This window comes from Schistocerca gregaria, chromosome 2 (assembly GCF_023897955.1).
Source record: "Schistocerca gregaria isolate iqSchGreg1 chromosome 2, iqSchGreg1.2, whole genome shotgun sequence".
In the NCBI taxonomy this organism is placed as follows: domain Eukaryota; kingdom Metazoa; phylum Arthropoda; class Insecta; order Orthoptera; family Acrididae; genus Schistocerca; species Schistocerca gregaria.
In genome coordinates this window covers 292416728-292438008 of record NC_064921.1, presented here as the reverse complement: position 1 = coordinate 292438008, position 21281 = coordinate 292416728, and the positions used below count along the sequence as shown (strand labels likewise).

General features: G+C 37.3%; 1 protein-coding gene across 4 annotated transcripts in view; it reads right to left on the bottom strand.

The window, feature by feature from the left end:
- LOC126336898 (dynein regulatory complex protein 1) overlaps positions 1 to 21281 on the bottom strand; it is a 380293-nt gene that overhangs the window by 212870 nt on the left and 146142 nt on the right. For all 4 annotated transcript variants that reach the window (XM_050001020.1, XM_050001019.1, XM_050001023.1 and 1 more), the window contains 2 exons: positions 20696 to 20905; positions 4095 to 4234 (listed from right to left, as the gene is read on the bottom strand). In XM_050001020.1, coding sequence (XP_049856977.1) covers positions 4095 to 4234; positions 20696 to 20905 — 350 coding nt within the window. The remainder of the gene's footprint in view (positions 1 to 4094; positions 4235 to 20695; positions 20906 to 21281) is intronic.

The window sequence follows — 21281 nt, the reverse complement described above, 5'->3', positions numbered from 1 at the left end:
CTGTAACCTTCAAAAGATCAGTGCCGATTCAGTTCGGCCAGCATCTACACTTCTGCTACACCAAGTTTAGTGTTGCAAGTATATATGATTAACAGAATCTGTAATACTTCATTCCAATGTTATGAAACTTTTGACATACTTTTAACTTTTTGTTCTAAGATCTGCATTCTGATACAGTAATGATGATGGGAAATCATCGTACTGAATTATCTGTGATAAGATCAATGTCTCTAAATGTATTTAAACAAATAAGATTTTTTCTTTCCAAATGGACAACTAATTTGATAATTCTGAAGTGTACAGCATTGAGAAGGTCTTACGAGTAAATATGTCAGTAATAAATAAAGTAAGGGGAAAAACAACCACTCACCTATAGTAGACTGATGGCTGGAGCACTGACACAACAGAACACAGTATTCAATAACTTTTGAGATGTGGCAATTCTTCTAATAGAAAGTACACACAGGCCATGCACAGCCACTCAGACACCTAATGCAAACTACAGTAGCCACAGTGACAGTTATTATGATGGATTTCTGGGAGGTGTTGCTTGGGCTGGTAGATGAGGGGAGGAGGTAGGAAAGGAAGCATGAAGCATGGTGAAGGTGACTGTACAGTGTGAGGCAGTGTTGGGAAATACAGATGACTCAACAAGATGACCCCAGAAGAAAAAAGAGGTCTGAACATATAAGAGATAGAGAGGGAAGGGATGGAAATAGAAGAAAGTTGAAATGGAGATGGAGATTGGAGCAGAGAGAGAAGGGAAGAGTAGTATAAAGGCAAAGGGGGAGAAATAGAGAGAGAGAGAGAGAGAGAGAGAGAGAGAGAGAGAGAGAGAGAGAGAGAGAGAGAGAGAGAGAGAATGCCCATATGGGCATGGAGGAGGGGGGTATGAATGGTGGGAGTAGGCCGTACATGACCTGGACAGTGAAGGACTGTTGTGGGCAATGAGAGAAGAGAAAAGGGAAAAGGTAACGTGAGGCAGTGGGAAAAAGGTCAGTGGAGGCGTTTGTACAAGGTTGGGTGGGTCTTTGAAGGCATCATGAGATCATTGGTATATTTCAAGAGGGACTGCTTGTCACTACAGAAGTGACAGCCACAGGTGGCTAGCCTATATGGAACTTCTTGGTATGGAGTGGGTGGCAGCTGTCAAAGTGGAGGTATTAGTGATGATTGATAAGTTTGATATGGACAGAGGTACAAATGTAGCCATCCTTGAGATGAATGTCAACATTGAGGAAGGTGACTTGTTGGATTTAGGAGGACTAGCTGAAGGAAATAGGGGAGAATTTGTTGAGATTCGGGAGGCATGCGGATAGAGTGCCCTTACCTTTTGTCAAATCTTGAAGATGTCATCAGTGAATCTGAGCAAAGTGAGGGCTTTGGGATCCTGGGTGGTTATGAATTATTGCTGAAGACAGCTAAGAATAGGCTAGCATAGGATGGTGCCATGTGTGTGCCCATTGCTGTCTCAGAATATACCAAGGGTCTCAAAGAGGCCTTCAGACTGAAATTACACTCCCAACCTTAATCAGAAACAGATCTCCTGTGCTTTATCTCTCTCATCTTCCTCCAACTGCCACCTACCACAGTCCAAAGGTATCTCCTATCCCATCAAACGTGGGCCTATATGTGAAAGCAGCCATGTGATGTAAAAGCTTAGATGCAACCACTGTGTTGCTTTCTACATGTGCAGAACAACTAAAAAGCTGTCTATGCACATGAATGGCCTCTGACAAACTGTGAACAAGAGTCAGCAGGACCATCGAGTTGCTGAACAGCTGCCCAAAATGATGTTTTACTTCGATGACTGCATCACAGCTTGTGCCATGTAGATCCTTCCTCCCAGAAATCAACTTTTCTGAACTGCACAGGTGGGAACTCTTCCTGCAATGTATCCTATGCTCCTGTAACTCCCTGGTCTCAACCTTTGCTAATCCCTGTCCTCCATGTACCTGTACCCTTCCCTACTCACAGTCCAGCACTACAAAGCCTTCTATTTTGTCAAATGCACCCACTTGTTGTTTCCCTTTCTTTTCTCCTCTCCTTTTCCACTGCCTTACCCCCCCCCCCCCTCCTTCACCCCCCTCCCAAACCACCAGATTGCATCTAGCAGCCCTACCCTGTCACCACCACATCTCCTCATGCTACCTGAAGTAGCCCAGCACCTAGCCCACCACTAGCCTTATTCCTCTTCCTCTCATCCCATGCCAGGTTACTGCTCCCATCAGGCACAGTTGCTGTCCATAGTCTAGCCAGGGACAGTTGTGATACGTGTGTGATCTGTGTGAACATGTGTTTTTCTCTTTTAGAAGAAGGGCTTTTGGTCAAAAGCTTACATGTATAGCAGTCTTTTCATTGTGCCTGTCTGTGACTCATTGTCTCTTTATTGTGAGTGGCAATCTATCCTTTTCACAGTATTGTCATATGTTTTGTGAGTGTTAGTAGATTGGGATATTGATACATAAAATTATTTGATCTTACTCTCATGAGATACTACATGTCACCACCTTCAAACAGTCACAGAGAGAAGCTGTCTCCAGATAATGGCTACATTTCACAACCCATTAGATTTTTTTTGGAAAATTGCCAAACTGATTTGTCAAGAAACTATGTCACAAGGTTTAGTATGGGAAGAAACTTTGTCTTAAGACTTGGAGCATAGATGGTTTCTGAACTTCATCATTTGTCCTTGACACATATTCTGAGATGTATAGGTCAAACCAAAAAAATAAAGTCACTAAAATTCATGTGGTTTGTGATGTATTCCAAAGAGCATATGGAGCCATTTTGTATGTAAAACCTACTGGCAACTGTCACTCAATACTCAATACAATATACACTGTAGCTAGAGTAGACTAACATCAATTAATAAATTGACATTAACCAGGTTGGAATTATTCACAACGAAGTATATGCTTACCTCCTTCATTATTTTTGCTAACAAAGATCAACAATGCTATGATGTGGAGTGAGTTGGCCTTTGTATTTGGATGAATTAAGAAAAAATCCAAGAAACAGAAAACTTTTGTCTGCAGTTGATTTACAGAAATCCTTAGTTGCATGACATCCTAATACAGATACTTCATCTACATCTACGTGATTACTCTACTATTCACAATAAAGTGCCTGGCATAGGGTTCAATGAACCACTTTCAAGCTCTCTCTCTACCATTCCACTCTTGAATGGTCTGCAGGAAAAAGAAGCACTTAATTTTTTCTGTGAGAGCCCAGGTTTCTCTTATTTTATCGAGATGATCATTTCTCTCTATGTAGGTGGGTGCCAAAAGAATGTTTCCGCAATTGGAGGAGAAAACTGGTGATTGAAATTTCATGAGAAGATCCTGTTGCAATGAAAAACACCTTTGTTTTAATGATTCCCACTCCAATTCATGCATCCTGTCTTTGGCACTATCTCCCCTATTTTGTGGTAATACAAAACGAGTCACCCTACTTTGAACTTTTTCAGTGTCATCTGTCAGTCCCACCTGATGCATATCCCACGCTGTACAGCAATACTCCAGAATAGGAAATCAGAACTCTGAACATTTCACATGTGTACTATGGACAGTTCAGCTCACCATCTCAGGATTAGGGTGGACTGAACCACATTGGTTATGAAAAGACAGAGAATCAAGTAATAGCCATTATTCAGTAAATTATGAACTAATGTTTCTTTTGGTCATAAATCTACTGTTGCTTGAAATGATTCCATGATTATCTGTACCCACCAATATACAGAAGCCTCAAGCAATTTACATCTAGAGCACATGAAAATGGCTTACAGCTAAAATTGTACCAATAAAACAAGCAAATGATACTTGCAAGTAATCATGAATTCATTTCAAAAATATGCTGATACAAACTCTTATGAAAAGGAACATATAATGATCCAATAATGATCTGGTTATAAGTAAATTAATAAATGTACAAAGAAGTAAGCTTGGAAGGAAAATAGCAACAATAATGAAAATTCCATTCATTACTGAAATAACACACAGAGCTATCTAAAAAATAATGACAGGAGCACAATACTAATTAAAGTTAAAAATTACCAACAATTTTGATACCTGTAGTACCAAAAACACTCTTACTTGTTAATCTGGCGTTTCTGCTGGCACTTCAGTATGATATTTTCATCTACTCGTTTTTTTAGAATTAGGTAGTTGTAATCAAGTTTCTCACTGTTGAGCAAGCATGAGGCTTTAATTTGTTCTAGCTCCTGCTGCAATATCTGTAGATATAAATTAACAAAAGAAAATAAAAAATTGAAACAAAACTGAAATAGTGGAAGTCAAAGTAAATATTTTCTTTGAATATATTCTATTAGCTCGTATTTGATGTATTACTTTTTTCCCAGTCCAAAGCCACATACAATGTTTAATAGATAATTTCCAACAAAACATGATTATAAACAATTAAACATAAAAAACTTTACTTACCAAGCAGCAGAAGATGTAAACATGAACAAAAGACCACAATACTGTCAACTTTAAAAGCCCAGTTTTTCTATGACTGAATTGAGAGGTGAGACTTTAGGACAAAGAGTAATTCAAAAACTGTCATGTGTGGTACCTAGGATCCTAGTTCAAGTGAGAGAATACAGATCAGAGAAGTGAAATTACAGTAACAGATATTATTAAAGAACTTGATAAGTCAGAAATGGCAGTGAGCTTGCAAGTGAAGGGTTTTAAAAAAGTAAAATAAAAAACACTGTAGCATGTAACAAACAGTGTCATGTGATTATGACAGAAAAAAACAGAGGTAAAGAAAAAGGCTGAAACATGAGAAAAGGAATCAGAAAAACGAAATGACAATAAGAGATGGCACAAATGCAGAGGAGAGTGAAAGAACAAAAGACATAAGAGACTAAGAACCTAATTAATAAATCAGAGAAAGAGGAAGGGCTATAAAGTAGAGATGGACAACCACACAGCTGTATAGTCTGAGGGCAGTTGTCTAGAAGAATATAGCTATATCATGTAGAACAAGATCCCACACAGGTTATCTGTATGGAGAAGCAAGAGCTGTTATGCCAGGAAGAGCTCTGCAACAAGATACTGTATTGTGTGTTAGTTGCACAACCCCTACACTTTCTGTCTGTTCACATTTACCCTTACTGGTGGCTCAATGCTTATAATGCCAGAAAAACACAACGGAGTCCCCTATTGATGAAATGTATCTAGCTGATACACTTCACACTCTCTTGGAGTTGATAGACACAAGAGGGTGCACAAAACAAGTTTAGCAATGGTTACCCCATATATGGATCTGCCTTTTGATGAAGGAATTCTTTACAGTGATTAAGAGTGTACAGCACACAGTTAGTAGTAGGAATGGTCACAGGCATATGACCATTTCACCAAACTGATGAGTAGGACATTTGAGAATTTAGATACTAATATATTGGTATTCTCGATGCTGTGGTGGGAATGGTAATGTTAGTTTATAATTCCAGCAAGGCTAGTACTGTATGGGAAGAGATATGCTCCCACATTCCTTTTAAGATAAATCAGTAATTCTGGAGGTGGCAAAGATGACTTTGGAAGTCAGTTAGTAAATCAGCAATAGGTGTCAATAAGGAAACTGAAGAAAGGTTGTGGAGCACACTGTAGATATGTTGTTGTAGTCTTCAGTCCAGAGACTGGTTCGATGCAGCTCTACATGATACTGTATCCTGTGCGAGCCTCTTCATCTTGAATAACTACTGCAACCTACATCCTTCTGAATCTGCATACTGTATTCATCTCTTGGTCTCCCTTTACTATTTTTATCCTCCATACTTCCCTCCAGTACTAAATTGATGATCCCTTCATGCCTCACAGCGTGTCCTACCAACTGATCCCTTCTAGTCAAGTTGTTCGACAAATTCCTCTTCTCCCCAATTCTATTCAGTACCTCCTCATAAGTTACATGATCTACCCATATTATCTTCAGCATTCTTTTGTAGCACCACATTTTGAAAGCTTCTATTCTCTTTTTGTCTGAACTGTTTATTGTCCATGTTTGACTTCCATACATGGGTACACTCCATAAAAATACTTTCAGAAAAGACTTCCTGACACACAAATCTATATTTGCTGTTAACAAACTCCTCTTTTTCTGAAAGGCTTTCCTTACCGTAGCCAGTCTACATTTTATATCCTGTCTATTCGACCATAATCAGTTATTTTACTCCACAAGTAGCAAAATTTAATTACTATTTTAAGTATCTTATTTGCTAATCTAATGCCCTCAGCTTCACATGATTTAATTTGACTACATTCCATTACACACATTTTGCTTTTGTTGATGTTGATCTTATATCCTCCTTTCAGGACACTGTCCATTCCGTTCAACTGCTCTTCCAGGTCCTTTTCTGTCTCTGACAAACCTAAAAGTTTTTATTTCTTTCCATGGACTTTAATTCCTACTCCAAATATTTCTTTTGTTTCCTTTACTGCTTGCTTTATATATTGATTGAGTAACCCCGGGGATAGGCTGCAACCCTGTCTCACTGCCTTCTCAACCACTGCTTCCCCTTCATGCCCCTCGACTCTCATAACTGCCATCTGGTTTCTGTACAAATTGCAAATAGCCTTCCGCTCCCTGTATTTAAGCCTTCCCACCTCCAGAACTTGAAAGAGAGTATTCCAGTCAACATTGTCAGAATCCTTAACTTATCTTCTAAGATGGGTCTTAGTGTCAGTATTGTCTCCCGTGTTCCAGCATTTCTACAGAAACCACACTGGTCTTTCCCGTGGTTGGCTTCTACCAATTTTTCTATTTGTCTGTAAAGAATTTGTGTTAGTATTTTGTAACTGTGACTTGTTAAACTGATAGTTCAGTAATTTTCACACCTGTCAACACCTGCTTTCTTTGGAATTGGAATTATTATATTCTTCTTGAAGTCGGAGGGTATTTCACCTGTCTCATACATCTTGCTCACCAGATGGTAGAGTTTTGTCATGGCTGGCTCTCCAAAGGCTATCAGTAGTTGTAATGGGCTGTTGTCTATTCCTGGGGCCTTGTTTCATCTTAGGTCTTTCAGTGCTCTGTCAAACTCTTCTCCCATTTCATCTTCATCTATGTCCTCTCCCATTTCCATAATATTGTCCTCCACTAAATCACCTTTGTATAGACCCTCTATATACTCCTTCCACCTTTCTGTTTGCCCTTTTTTTGCTTATAACTGGTTTTACACCTGAGCTCTTGATATTCTCCTGGTTCTCTTTTTGATCCAAATGTCTCTTTAATTTTTCCGTAGGCAGTATCTATCTTACCCCTAGTGATATATGCCTCTACATCCTTACATTTGTCCTCCAGCAATTCCTGCTTAGCTATTTTTCACTTCCTATCGATCTCATTTTTGAATCATTTGTATACCTTTTAGCATGCTTCATTTACTGCATTTTTATATTTTCTCCTTTCATCAATTAAATTCAATACCTCTTCTGTTACCATCAAACAGGATGATTACGGATGGTTTTGTGATTATTTTGATTGTAATTTTCATATATGTTGTTAGATTAAATTGATTGTTATGGAAGTGGTAGGGTATATGTATAACGAATAAAATATCCCATAAACAGAAAGGATATGTGTAGGTATATTTATCTGAGGCAGTTAAATAAAGTGTCAGAAGTCACCCCATGGATTGGGGTGATTTTGGACAATGGTTTTTTAAATCTCTGTTCAAAGTTACAGTATATAGAGGGGGAATTCAGACAGTTACTGCCTTTCTTTAAAATTCTACATGCTTTTCATTTGATTTTGGTGACATTTTACACATTGATCATGCTGCTAGGTGGTAGATTTTCCAGTTTTGCCTTGATATTGGAGAAAAACATCTTAACAGTCTCTTTGTTCACTTCTGCATGAGCTTGTTTAATATTTTGCTTAAGTGAATGGAAAGATCTTCTGACTGTAGTTTGAGGAATAAATGCACCCGTTCTTCTCCTGGCAAATTATTAAGAAATTTCTGCTCTTTTCAGCCAGATTTATCAAGGTAACCTTTAACTAAATATCTAATATCCAATTTAGTGAAGAGAAATCCCCAATGTGTAGCCCTCAAGATACCTCACTTCAACATTTCTTCTTCTTCTTTATTTAGCACTTGCTACCCTCCCACTTTTTTTAGATGTGCTTCCTGCACTTTAATTTATAGGTTTGATTTAGGTGTACCATACAAATCCCACACTTTTCTGTACAATAATTTACCACTCTGAATATCACAAACAGCTGTATCTTAAAGTTCTGGATCATAATCACACCATACTGTAGCACCTTTCCTGCTCTTATATGTTCTTGGCATTGTCCGAAATCACCCCACACAGTTTTACAAAAACCGTCATTATTTTATAACCTTGCACATGAAACTTGACACTTGTACAGAAATTGTCTCAATGCTGTTAGCTACTGAGAGTATCGACAATTATGATTACAATAACTTCCCACTCAGCACAACAATAGAAAGTTTCCACTCTACAATAATATGTGGATTTTTAACACTGAGACTGCTCATCAGTTATTCACCTAAGGAAACAATTGACCCAATATGAAAGTTGTGGAAAGCAATAAATGCAATCTTGCGCTTAAAATAACTGGTGCATGGATGTTAAAATAAGTAATTCATTGTTTCTATGCAGTGGCAAAGAGCAAATAAGCCATACTGTCTGAATTCGCCCCGGTGTCTGAAATCAGCCCATTTGACGGTACCCAAAGATTTCTACTAGCCCTCATCTTTTTACCTATTTGATCATCTGCTGCCTTCACAATTTCATCTCTCAAAGCTATGCATTCTTCTCCTACTGTTTTTCTTTCCCCTGTTCCAGTCAATTGTTCCTTAATACTTTCCCTGAAACTCTCTACAACCTCTGGTTCTTTCAGTTTATCCAGGTCCCATCTCCTTAAATTCCACCTTTTTGCAGTTTCTTAATTTTTAATCTACAGTTCATAACCAATAAATTGTGGTCAGAGTCCACATCTGCCCCTGGAAATGTCTTACAATTTAAAACCTGGTTCCTAAATCTCTGTCCTACCATTATATAATATATCTGATACATTCTAGTATCTCCAGGATTCTTCCATGTATACAACCTTCTTTCAAAATTCTTAAACCAAGCATTGGCTATGATTAAGTTATGCTCTGTGCAAAATTCTACCAGGCAGCTTCCCCTTTCACTCCTTATCCCCAGTCCATATTCACATAATACTTTGCCTTCTCGTCCTTTTAATACAATCACTTTCCAATCTCCTATGACTACTAAATTTTCATCTCCCTTAACTATCTAAATAATTTCTTTATCACATCACACATTTATTCAATCTCTTCATCATCTGCAGAGCTAGTTGGCATATAAACTTGTACTACTGTTGTAGGCTTGGGCTTCGTGTCTATCTTGGCTAAAGTAATGCATTCACTAAGCTGTTCACAGTAGCTTATCCATGTTCTTATTTTTTATTCATTATTAAACCCACTCCTGCATTACCATTATTTGATTTTGTATTCATATCACTGTATTCACCTGACCAAAAGTCTTGTTCCTCCTGCCACCGAACTTCACTAATTCCCACTATATCTCACTTTAACCTATCCATTTCCCTTTTTAAATTTTCTAATCTACCTGCCTGTTTAAGGGATCTGACATTCAACTCTCTGATCCATAGAATGCCAGTTTTATTTCTCCTAATAATGTCATCCTTCAGAGTAGCCCCCACCTGGAGATCTGAAGGGGACTATTTTACCTCCGCAATATTTTGCCCAAGGGGACGCCATCATCAATTAACCATACAGTAAAGATGCATGCCCTTGGGAAAAATTACAGCTTTGTTTCCCATTGCTTTCAGCCATTTGCAGTACCAGATGAAAGATGGGCACAGATTTGATGGTGAATAGGTAGGAGAAGAACAATTCACAAAAGTAAAATTTGATAGAAGATAAAAGATGAAATTTTTAGCCACCAAGATCTCAATGAAAACAGAAACTATGACTTACGGAAGCAATAAATCTCTTTGTGGGAAGCCTAATTAAGTGAGGCTATTTGCAAAGATTGGCATAGGATTAGCACATATGAACACTTAATATGGGCACAAAGATACTTGCAATTTGGTTCTGTATCTTTTTCTTTATGTTCTTGTTTTGATGATGAGTGCATGATTGTGGTTAATGCACAACTAATTTATGCTAAAAAAAAGTAATTTCAATTTTGGTCACCAGGTGCAACTCTAGCACTGTGAATGTAAGAAAGGTTCACAGAAATGTTTACAAATTGTAATGGATTAGGAAATGGACATGGGCAGGAATGGTCAAGCAAGTGAGAAAGGCATAATGCTGATTTTATTATTAACAACTGCTTACACAATTTGTTCAATAAGAGCACCAGATGAATGTATGAGATTCTGCATCCATGACACAACATGTCCAACAATTGCTCACAGCAGTTCCAGTGGAATCTGAGCAACATGTTCCTATACACTGGCCTTCAGATCAGTTAGAGACTGAATGTGTCCCAGGCAAACACATTCTTTTAGTATCCCCAGAGCCAAAAGTCATACAGATTCAGATAACGTGATCTTGGAGGCTATGCATCTGGAAAACATCTCAAGTTAACACATTCATGGGAGGTTGAATTATGCAGATCTTTCACTGGACGAGCGACATGAGGTGTTGCCCCATTTTGCATGAAAATGGTGGTTTCCATACAGTTGCAGCCTTCCAAAGCAGGAATCACATTGTAGATGCACATTTTTTTGTATCTGTACATATAATGATAACTCTGTACATATTATTACATATTATGAGGATATAAAATAAGACTAGTAATGTCAGATTCAGTTCATAAGGTATTACATAGTGGACCTATAAGAGAAATTAATGTCCTCTTTCTAGAAGACCACAGCAGTTTTGAATTTAATTTGTAAGAGAGTTTGGTTTTCACAAACAAAGTCACTGATTTTGTCAGTGATCTAAATCGCTTTTCAGAAATAAACATGAAATTAATACTGCTCCTCAAGAAAAATTGCTTTACAGAATTTGAACACTTTGTTGGCTTTGAAGTGTATGATAAATATTAATGTATTTATTACACTGATAATAGACTGTTTCTGATTCAGTACAGCAAATTGGCAGATAGATACATTCAGGGAGTATTATTCATCTTGCACACTTTTTACTCACAAAATTCAGTTCAGTGTCAGTTTGATTTTATTTTAATAGAGATACATCTGTTAAAACTTGGTTAGATGGGAGACGCTTCACACATTTACTCAAATTGTAATAACAAACTGTTTGCAATAGATCACATTGCACTTTTGTCTGTATTTGACAGTGCTGTAAAGTTTTCTGTTCCTTCAGACATACAAACACTGCTGACAAACACTACTGGCACTGATCATGAAATGCATTCACAAATGCTGAATACTTTCCCACCACAGCTACACAGTGTTCCTGGAAACCAATGAAACTTGCACTGGACTGGAACTTAGATCAGGATTTCCCAGTTTATGCACGTGGACACCTTAACAAGACACTGGGACATGCAAAAGGTTGGTCCTGTCCATGACACATGCCCAGATAGCTGAAGCAGTTAACGTGACTCGTCATGTAAAGTGGAAAATCCCAGTTCAAGTCATAGTCTGGGACTAATTTTCATGTGTTTCCAATAACACTGTATAGCTGTGGTGGTACTTCATTTGCAGTTAGCAGATATCTTTCAAGTTTGCAATAGACAAGAAAAAAAAAAAAAAAAAAAGTTGAAAGTGAATAGTAGCTGAAACGTCTCAAATGGTTCAAATGGCTCTGAGCACTATGGGACTTAGCATCTGAGGTCATTAGTCCCCTAGACTTAGAACTACTTAAACCTAACTAACCTAAAGAGACACACACACCCATGCCCAAGGCAGGATTCGAGCCTGCGACCATAGCAGCAGCGCGGTTCCGATCTGAAGCACTTAGAACTGTTCGGCTAGAGTGGCCAGCTCTGAAACATCTCAGAAGAGGCTTATATTAAGACAGAAACAGCATGAAACCAGTAATACGGGCCATGTTTCTGGTGATTCTGCTTTTAAGGGTGAGTACAAAAAGGAAGTGCATTGCCTGCATTGCAGGGTTTGGTGTGAGTAGGCTTGAACCAGCACAGAGAATATCTGCTTGTTATCTAATGTGGCAGCACACAATGACAACTAGGTGTGGGCACCACCTCGTAAAATCCCATGCCTGCTGGTGAGCCAGTATGAATGAGATACTTGTTTGCCCCCTTTCGGTGCACAGATTGGTGGTGAGGTGCACTGTCAGAATCAATGTGCATGCCTTGTAATCTTTCTCAAACTATTTTACAGAAACTGTTTGGTACAAAAATTTAATTTTTATGTTACTGATTCGGCAACTTCATGGCAAAGTGTGCACCATCTCACTAATGGTTATACTTATTGTAATATTCACATTTAAGTAACACATGGTGCAAAATTTGAAAATTTTGCAATGAAAAATAGGGTTGGTATGATGTTGCATTTGGTCCATATTATACCATACAATGCTGCATATGAAATTTATCTACCATACACTTGGCAGGAGGTCTCTATCTGTCTTCAGTCTTGAGAAAATCGATCTTATGTAGCCTGTTCATGTCTGATCGCATTTGTATGAGATTGAAATATTCAGAATATCCCTCATATCTCCTAATCCAGTCAAGATACTGAAACAAGATTTTGGCATATGATAGCACACAAAGAGGAGACTATTTTGCCAAATGCTTAACATGCAGAACATTCTTATCTATGACAATATAACAGAAGCTACAGTTTTCATTTTATTTTTTTCACACCAGTACTGTAGTTTTTTAAGAGTCTTCAACAGTAATGAAAAGAGACCCATTTGGTAGTAAACGTCTTCACCTTAATTATTTTTTGACATGTAGATAGATTACAAATATTTATAATGTATTTTAATCTTAATGAGTGCCCTTAATGGCTCATATGATGCTTTAACAACCTTGTTACCATCAGATAAACAGGCATCAAATTTGTCATTTCTAATAGAACAATGCGAATTTTTCCTGTAGAGTAGTCTGACCCAATCACACTCTTTCGTAACTCTAAAAGCTGTGAACACAGTGATAACTTGTAGAAGCTTGCCAACTATTCATCAAAGTCAATGTCACTGATGAATTAAAAGATATTTGTAGTAAGAAGATTCACTCCACCACTCTGTACAGGGATAGGAAAGTAATGTTAGTACACTGCTTACTGTATTTTTTTGTATGTCAGAAATAACTGAAGTGCCAGAAATAAATCCTATGGCAAGTTTCAGTGCCAGCTGTTCATTGTTAAAGATACTCTGCATGGAGGACCCCTTGAAATTGCAACAGAATTAGTGATGTATTTTCATCTGAACTGTTACATGTTTTTCTTCAGAGAAATGTCATATGTGATGAGTTTTGAGTAACAGATACATTTATCTAGATGCCATGTTAAATTGTGTTCTTTTGCCAAAACACAGCATATGTTGCACAGACTCACCTTGCAGTAATTATTGCAACAGAAACCTGAAACACACTGTCTTATTAAACATACAATTGGTGACCAGAGAGGTCAATAGCTTACCGAAAACATCATTGTTATGTTTGTGGTAACATACTAGAAAATTCTCTTTTCATTATCTGTCGCTGACTCTTAAAAAATATGGTTCTGTATTGAAAAAATAAAAACTATATCTTTTGCTACACTGCTGTAGATACTATAGGTCCATATGTTAACCATTTGGCAAAATTCTTTTTTCATGCCAAAGGCTCATTTTGTTATCTTGACCAGTTTAGGAGATACTGGAGATTTCTTTCTCATGCATATGCTGTTAGAAGTGAATGCAATACGCAAAATCCATTTTCTCGACATTGGAGAAAGATAGAGAACTCCTCCCGAGTATAAGGAGAAATTTGATTTGTTACCTAAATTTCAAATGAAACAACATGTGATATAATATGTGCCAAAGGTAAAATCATAGCTACTTATATTTTTCATTGCAAACTTTTTCAAATTTTGTGTGGAGTCATACTTATTACATGAAATGTGATCATTATTGAGATGATAGGCACTTCACTTTGAAGCTGACCTATAAAGATGTATGTAATGTAAAAATAATTTTTTTATGAATAGTTTCTGTAAAATTGTGTGAGAAAGACTGTAGAGCTAACAAACCATGCATGATGTTCTACTTAAAATGCAACTGCTGCACTTTAACTATCGGGTTAACCAGCATTATCTGCGTGCAGCCATAGGTATATACAGCAGCATTGTACAGCATAGTGAGGCACCATGCTTACTACCAGCTTTCTTTCTGTTCTTACGCTAAGACCCAAAATATAGACAATCAGATAGAGTTCAATGACCTTAGACTCTTCTTGAATGCCTGTTTGCTGATTTTTTCAGGAAGATTGTGGGAAATTGATCAAACACTTAAAACAAATTTTCACTTGTTTGCAAAGAAAAAAAACATAAATATGAACACATAAATTTATTCCATTCAGAAATTAGCTTTTAGTGGTGTTCAACAACCATGAGAGACAGACTTTTAAAGAAACTAGGGAGCTTTCAAGGAAGGGATTTAAGTTGGGCATTGAAAACAAAGAAAAACTGTGTCAGTGTCAACACAAAGGGGTCATGCAGGGCTGTAGAGAAAGCCACCCAAAGTTACTGAAAATAAACATACTGTGGTCACTGTTCAGTCAAGAGATAAAGTTTGTTTCAAATGGGCAATTCTGACTTGTTTGCATCCAGCAAAGAAACATGCATACCTTATAAAGATGAAATATTTGTAATATTGAGTTGAAGTACTTGCATAGATTCAAAAAGCAAAATGAATGTCTCTCTCTATTAATGCACCACTGTACCCAGTCTTCTGATTATGAGTAGCTAGTTGTAAGGGAGGAAGGAAAAAAGAGGAGGAGAGGAGAAGTGTAAACTGAAGAGGTAGAAGGGAAAGAAGAATAAAAGAGACTTTATTGTTGTTCCATAATATATCACAAAATATGAACATGAAGAACATGTAAATCAGTTAATGCTACAGATTTTTAAAACAGATATCTGCATTTAGAGGAGTTGCACAAGCTAACTGCAATTTAACTATCGACCTAATTATAAATATCCAATGTATGTCACAACTTGAGCAATTATGATGCTCATTTTTTAACACAAACATATGTTACAGTGTGATGATACATTGCGATAAGGAAGTACAAATAAATCTGTGACATGTTTTACTAATACCATTGAACATGAAGATAAATAAATCATTTTCAGAAAAGCGTTGCTGTAATCCACAACAAGAGACATTCCAATATAAGATTCTAATTTTCTGAATGATTTAACTATTTAGCATGTTCTCTAGAAAAGTGATTTATGAACATATGATATCAGGATAGCAACAAATTAATTTTCAAATGAAAGAGAGTTTGATTTAATTAATCAGAAAGGTACATTTCTATTCAAATATGTGAGTCATTATTGTGTTTTATTAGAAGATCATTTACCTCCAAGCATGAAATTTAAAAGTTTATTAACACATAAAACTACTGCAGAAGGTCAATAACCAAGAGCTTGCAATGTATAGCATTTATTCAAGTATAAAACAGTAGGAGAGTATTCCAAATTGTATTTGAAAATCAATGTACTCATGCTTGTAGGTATTCAAAAACTTCTGTAGCCTCCAACTTAAAACTGGATCCTACACATTTCATAACTTCACATGGTATATCATGGGATGTGCTACTGAAAAGCACTGCCTGTTTCCATTTGGCTGGCTGCTTGAAACGTGCAAAATCCACATATCGGGGACATTTTGCAGTGAAAGTGACCTAAAGTTGGACTGTATCAGAATGTGAGGGCAGGCATACTTGTCATCACAGTTCTGGTCTAACAACTCTGAGTGCCACAAGGAATGATCATCTATTATGTACAAAGAACTTCATAGTGCCTTCACATCTGTCACTGCCATCCAAGAACAAGTAATGGGCTCCTACAACATTCTGTGTCATCCTCCAGCATTGGTCTGAGACTATCAGCATCCAAAGTAGGGAATTACCATCAAAAACAAAGGCTGATACAACACAAATAGCTGTGTTTGGAAGGTGCTGTGACAGGGAAGCATGGGTTGCTGAAGAAAGGTATTGCACTGTGTTCAGCAATGAACTCCAGTTCTGCACTGTAATCATCATTATAACCATCATCAGTGAGTATGGTGGCAACCTGGAGGAGGTCCCTATCTTCTAATGTCTTAGAGAGACCTAACAGTGTTACTCCTGGTGGGGAAAGCAATTTGGTATGACTTCAGGTAATGGCTCTGAGTTGAAGCATTACATTTTAAGCACTACGTAAACCACTCTGTGTGTAAGAAAAATTTAAAAACCACAGAGTTATTTTTTTCTTCATAATCAATGTGAATATTTGTTGAAGAAGCCAAGCTTCTGGAAATATGTAGAATTTCTACTCTATGTTGCTTATGACAAACCAAAGTATATAATTTCAATTGTCCTATAAAAGCTTTTGCACCTTTTTCCTGTGTGAGCTTGGAGAAATCAGAAGTAAGTATACACATTACTATTTGCTGCCAATAACTGACATGTTTAATTACTTCAGAACCAAATAGTTCCCCATTTCCTTCGTCACAAATGTAAGGTACATTGAATTTTTATGAGTTTCCATGGCCGACAATGAAAGTTGGAAGCGGATTGTTCGATGCTGAGACAGCCGAACAGTACTCAAGTTCTAACATTAACTATTCTTTAATTGCAGACAAAAAACCCTGAGGTTAATTTGCTGATCATTTCCTTTATCTTACGTATTTTTCTGCATAAGAACTATTCTCAACTGAGTAGTCATGCGTCACTCAACAATGATGTCACCCACCACACTCACTGGCCTGCTCCAGCCCCATTTTCATTTTTCTGGCAGTGGTATATTTAAATGATAATGATCTCTGTTTTTCAGAACTATCCATTTATTTGTGCTTCACAGTGCTTTCGTGAAAAGAATTTGCTCACGATCATTGGGATGTGTATTCCAGTCGTGATAATTAACTTATGTGAAGTTTTATATAGTTCACGACATTTTGTAAAGTCGCTTATTGAGGGATTTTTCATTCAAATATCTCAGTATCTAAGAAAGGCACATTTTAGAGTGACTGAGTGAACTCAGATGGCGCAATGATCAACATATGGCACCTGCCTCTGTAAACTGTCTGCTTGATGTTGAGGTACTCCTATGGCCAGCAAGATCCAATGATCTGTCCCTGAGAGAACATGTGTGGTACCAGCTGGGACATCAGCTCTGTCCCAGTGCCAACATTTGAGATATCAAGGATCAGATACAACAGTTTTGAGCCAGCTTGAGTCACAAGAGAACTCAATGGCTTTATGATAGCTACCCCAACTTGCTTACAGGCCTCAGGAGGTGCAATGTCATATATCTAAGTAGACTCTCACTACCAGATTCTTTATAAATTTGGTTCAGTAATGTAATCGCTGAAATGTCATCACGTATCCTCAACACATGAAACTTCATTATATTTCCGGCTCCCTTTATGGGTGCTTCACTTTCTTTGTTGGGCAATGTACAATCTCAGCACAGCATTTTCCAGTTTTTTTGACCCTGGTAGGAGAGCAGATTTTGTCACATTCTGCTAAATACTCAACTAAGGAGACAATTCATTGTTTTCACATCTTGCAAGGTTTAAAATGTAGCCAATAAGAAGAAATAGCCTGGAGCTTTTTCTGAAGAATTAGATGAATGAGAAACTAATTAAAATCCCTACACATGCATTTTCACCATTACAGCCACTGAATGGATGAGCAATTATCCTTCTGAAATAACACCTTCTTGTGGACTGAACTTGCTTATATTTCAACCAATTCCCATTTTAAAAAAGTTTTGCATCATCCTGGTTCACAGAAATGCTGAAGATAGATGTTGAATGTCGATACTGTATCACAGACAGAGTCCTTTTGACTATTCAGAGATGTCACTAAACCCACCAAAAGATGTAAACAACCATACATGAGCAGGACCTATTAGATGAAGGGGATCCGACAGCTGATCAGTTCCAGTCATTCCACCAGGAAGGAAGTACATGCCTCATTTTGTCTGTAGTTCAAGCATGCCTAGACAGTCAATACTGCGGTCTGGTTGCATCTGCATTGTTACTTTGTGCCAGGAGGAACTCTCAACAAGGAAAGTGTCCAGGTGTCTCAGAGTAAACCAAAGTGATGTTGTTCGGATATGGAGGAGATACAGAGAGAACTGTCGATGACATGCCTCGCTCAGGCCACCCAAGGGCAGTGGATGACCACTACTTATGAATTCAGGCTAGGAACCCTGACAGCAGTGCCACCATGTTGAATAATGCTTTTCATGCAGCCACTGGACATCATGTTATGACTCAAACTGTGTGCAATAAGCTGTATGAGGCGCAACTTCACTCCCAATGTCCATGTCAAGGTCCATCTTTACAACCATCACACCAAGCAGCACAGTACAGATGGACCAAACAACATGTCGAATGGACCATTCAAGATTGGCATCAGGTTCTCTTCAATGTTGAGTGTCGCATATGCCTTCAACCAGTCAATCGTCGTAGATGTGTTTGGAGGCAACCTGGTCAGGCTGAATGCCTTAGACACACTGTGCAGCAAGGTGGAGGTTCCCTGCTATTTTGGGGGTGGCGTTACATGTTGCCGATGTATGCTGCTGGTGGTCACAGAAGACACTGTAATGACTGTATGATATGTGAATGTCTTTCTCCAACCGAAAGTGCAACCATATCAGCAGAATATTGGCGAGGCCTTTGTCTTCATGGATGACAATTTGACACCCACTGTGTACATCTATTGAATGACTTTCTTCAGGATAATGAGATTGCTCAACTAGAGTGGCCAGCATGTTCTTCAGATATGAACCCTGTCGCACATGCCTGGGATAGATTGAAAAGAGACCACTTTGAGAGATCATCGCTGTTGAGGAGTGGGACAATCTGGACCAGCAGTGCGTTGATGAACTTGTGGATAGTGTGCCACGATGAATACAGGCATGCATCAATGCACAAGGATGTGCAACTGGGTATTAGAGGTACCAGTGTGTACAGCAATCTGGATCACCACATCTGAAGATCTCACTGTATGGTGGTACAACATGGAATGTGCAGTTTTCATGAGCAATAAAAAGTGCAGCAATGATGATTATGTTGATCTCTATTCCAATTTTCTTTGCAGGTTCCAGAATTCTCAGAACTGAGGTGATGCAAATTTTTGCTGTGTGTATTTAGATTGTACAATGATAATACCAACAACACAGTCTCTATCACCTTCCCATACAAGAATTCATGCCTTCTTTAGTGAACTCTCACCACACTTTGTCCACTCACTGTTACTGTCCTATTCCTTCCATAATTTATTGTGATATTTCAACTGTAAGCTGTAGTTAATAACAATATTCATATTGAACAGGTTTCAACTTTTCCACTGAAACTGTATAAATGCTTAGTATGCAGTTATAGATAAAAAAAAACAGCTGAGTACTGTAAGAGGAATAGAAATGGCTTTTTCCCTACTTTTTCTACTGGTTTGTGTAATATCCTGGTTTATAATGCATTAATAAAAAAATTAAAAATTCCTGTAATTCACTATGTGACAAGATTACTATTACTTGTAACTGGTTGTTAGAATACTTTACAGGAGTATCATGCAATGGCTACTTCTGTCTGTTAATGTGTAACTTCACTCATTCCATATTCCTGAAGGATCTCCTTCATTATGGGATTTTTTGAGTGAATTAATGGAAAAAATGAACTTACTTTATCCTTGTAGTGTAATGTTGAATTAGAGTCTCATTCACAGTCACAAATCTGCTAGAAATTCTTGTGAATTGGATATAAAAACTGCCATATTTTGCATTAGGTTTGTATCAAAATCCTGCAATCCTAAGACATATCTTTTTCAGGGGCAGTTATTTGTGCTGGATGTAGTTTACTTTTTCAGCTGAGATACCTGCAGCATCAATCATATTGCTACCATTGATTGTATGGCTTCCTGAAAATCCATGTGCACTCATTATTAACTGTCCAGCTGGAATACAGTTCATCCTGTGTACTTCTGCAACCGTGTTGCAGCTTATTAATACACGAATACATATTTTTAAATGACAGCAAAAATTCTGTTAGACCTCCATTAATTACATGCCTAATCAATCATTTCAATGAAAATTTTTCATCATAGCACAATGTGACTCATTCTCACAGCAGATGAGTCTGAGTGGCCTGCTATCCCTAAAGAAGAAACTATTTGTTTGGAAAGTTAGGATAGTTTTTTCTATTTTGTATGACTGTATTGGCAGTACATCTTGACGCTAAATTTCAGTCAAATATTGTTTTATTGCAATTTTATAGGTTCCTCCAGTGAATCTTCCTTTTGGAAAATATTCATTTTCTTCTGCCTTCCACATGCAAAATCACAGTGATCACTGTGCACTGCATTCATTTCAAACTTTTGACAATAGTTTTGCAAGACTAATGCAAACCATACTGCCACAGTTTGGTAAAAATCCCCATTCTTTTGTAGAAATTTACTTGACTTCCACCCCAGGAATTTTCATCCTATAATTCAAACAAATTTGAAATGTGGTACAAAAAATAAAAAATAAACTAAGGCCCTAATAAAAATGCAATATTTATTACCTGTATGTCTGTTTCTAATTTTATCTTTGACTCTCTATAATTTTCTTCGTGTTCAAGATCAATTTTTTTCATTTCCTCTTCAAATTCAGCAACTTGTTGAAATTTCTTTTCCATGTTTTCTACTTCTTCTGTTTCACGTTCACTGTACAAGGGATCCCACCTCTTCTTATTAGTATCAAGTAGCTGTTTCCTTTCAATTTCAATGGCTTGCTGTAAAGTAACATGAGTAAATACAATCAACAATATGAACTGAATAGAACAGAATTTCATTATTGTAGTAACCTTAGAGGTCATCTGAGTTATTAAAAGTAGTGTCAACAATGTTACATATACAATAAATATATCAGTAGTGGTGAAATTATGTGAGTCAGTGTATTTCTGACCTTGATATTTATAACATATTTAAACATTAAAATAACAATACATTATATTACTGTTAACTGAGGTCTCACATCCAAATACTAGAAGTACAAAAACATGTTACCAATTTCTTGATCTCTACTAAAAATACATCACTTTCATAAGGATTCAGTTCTAATACAAAATCTTTGATTTTTCTGGTTGTTCTCTGATAATATTTGTTTAC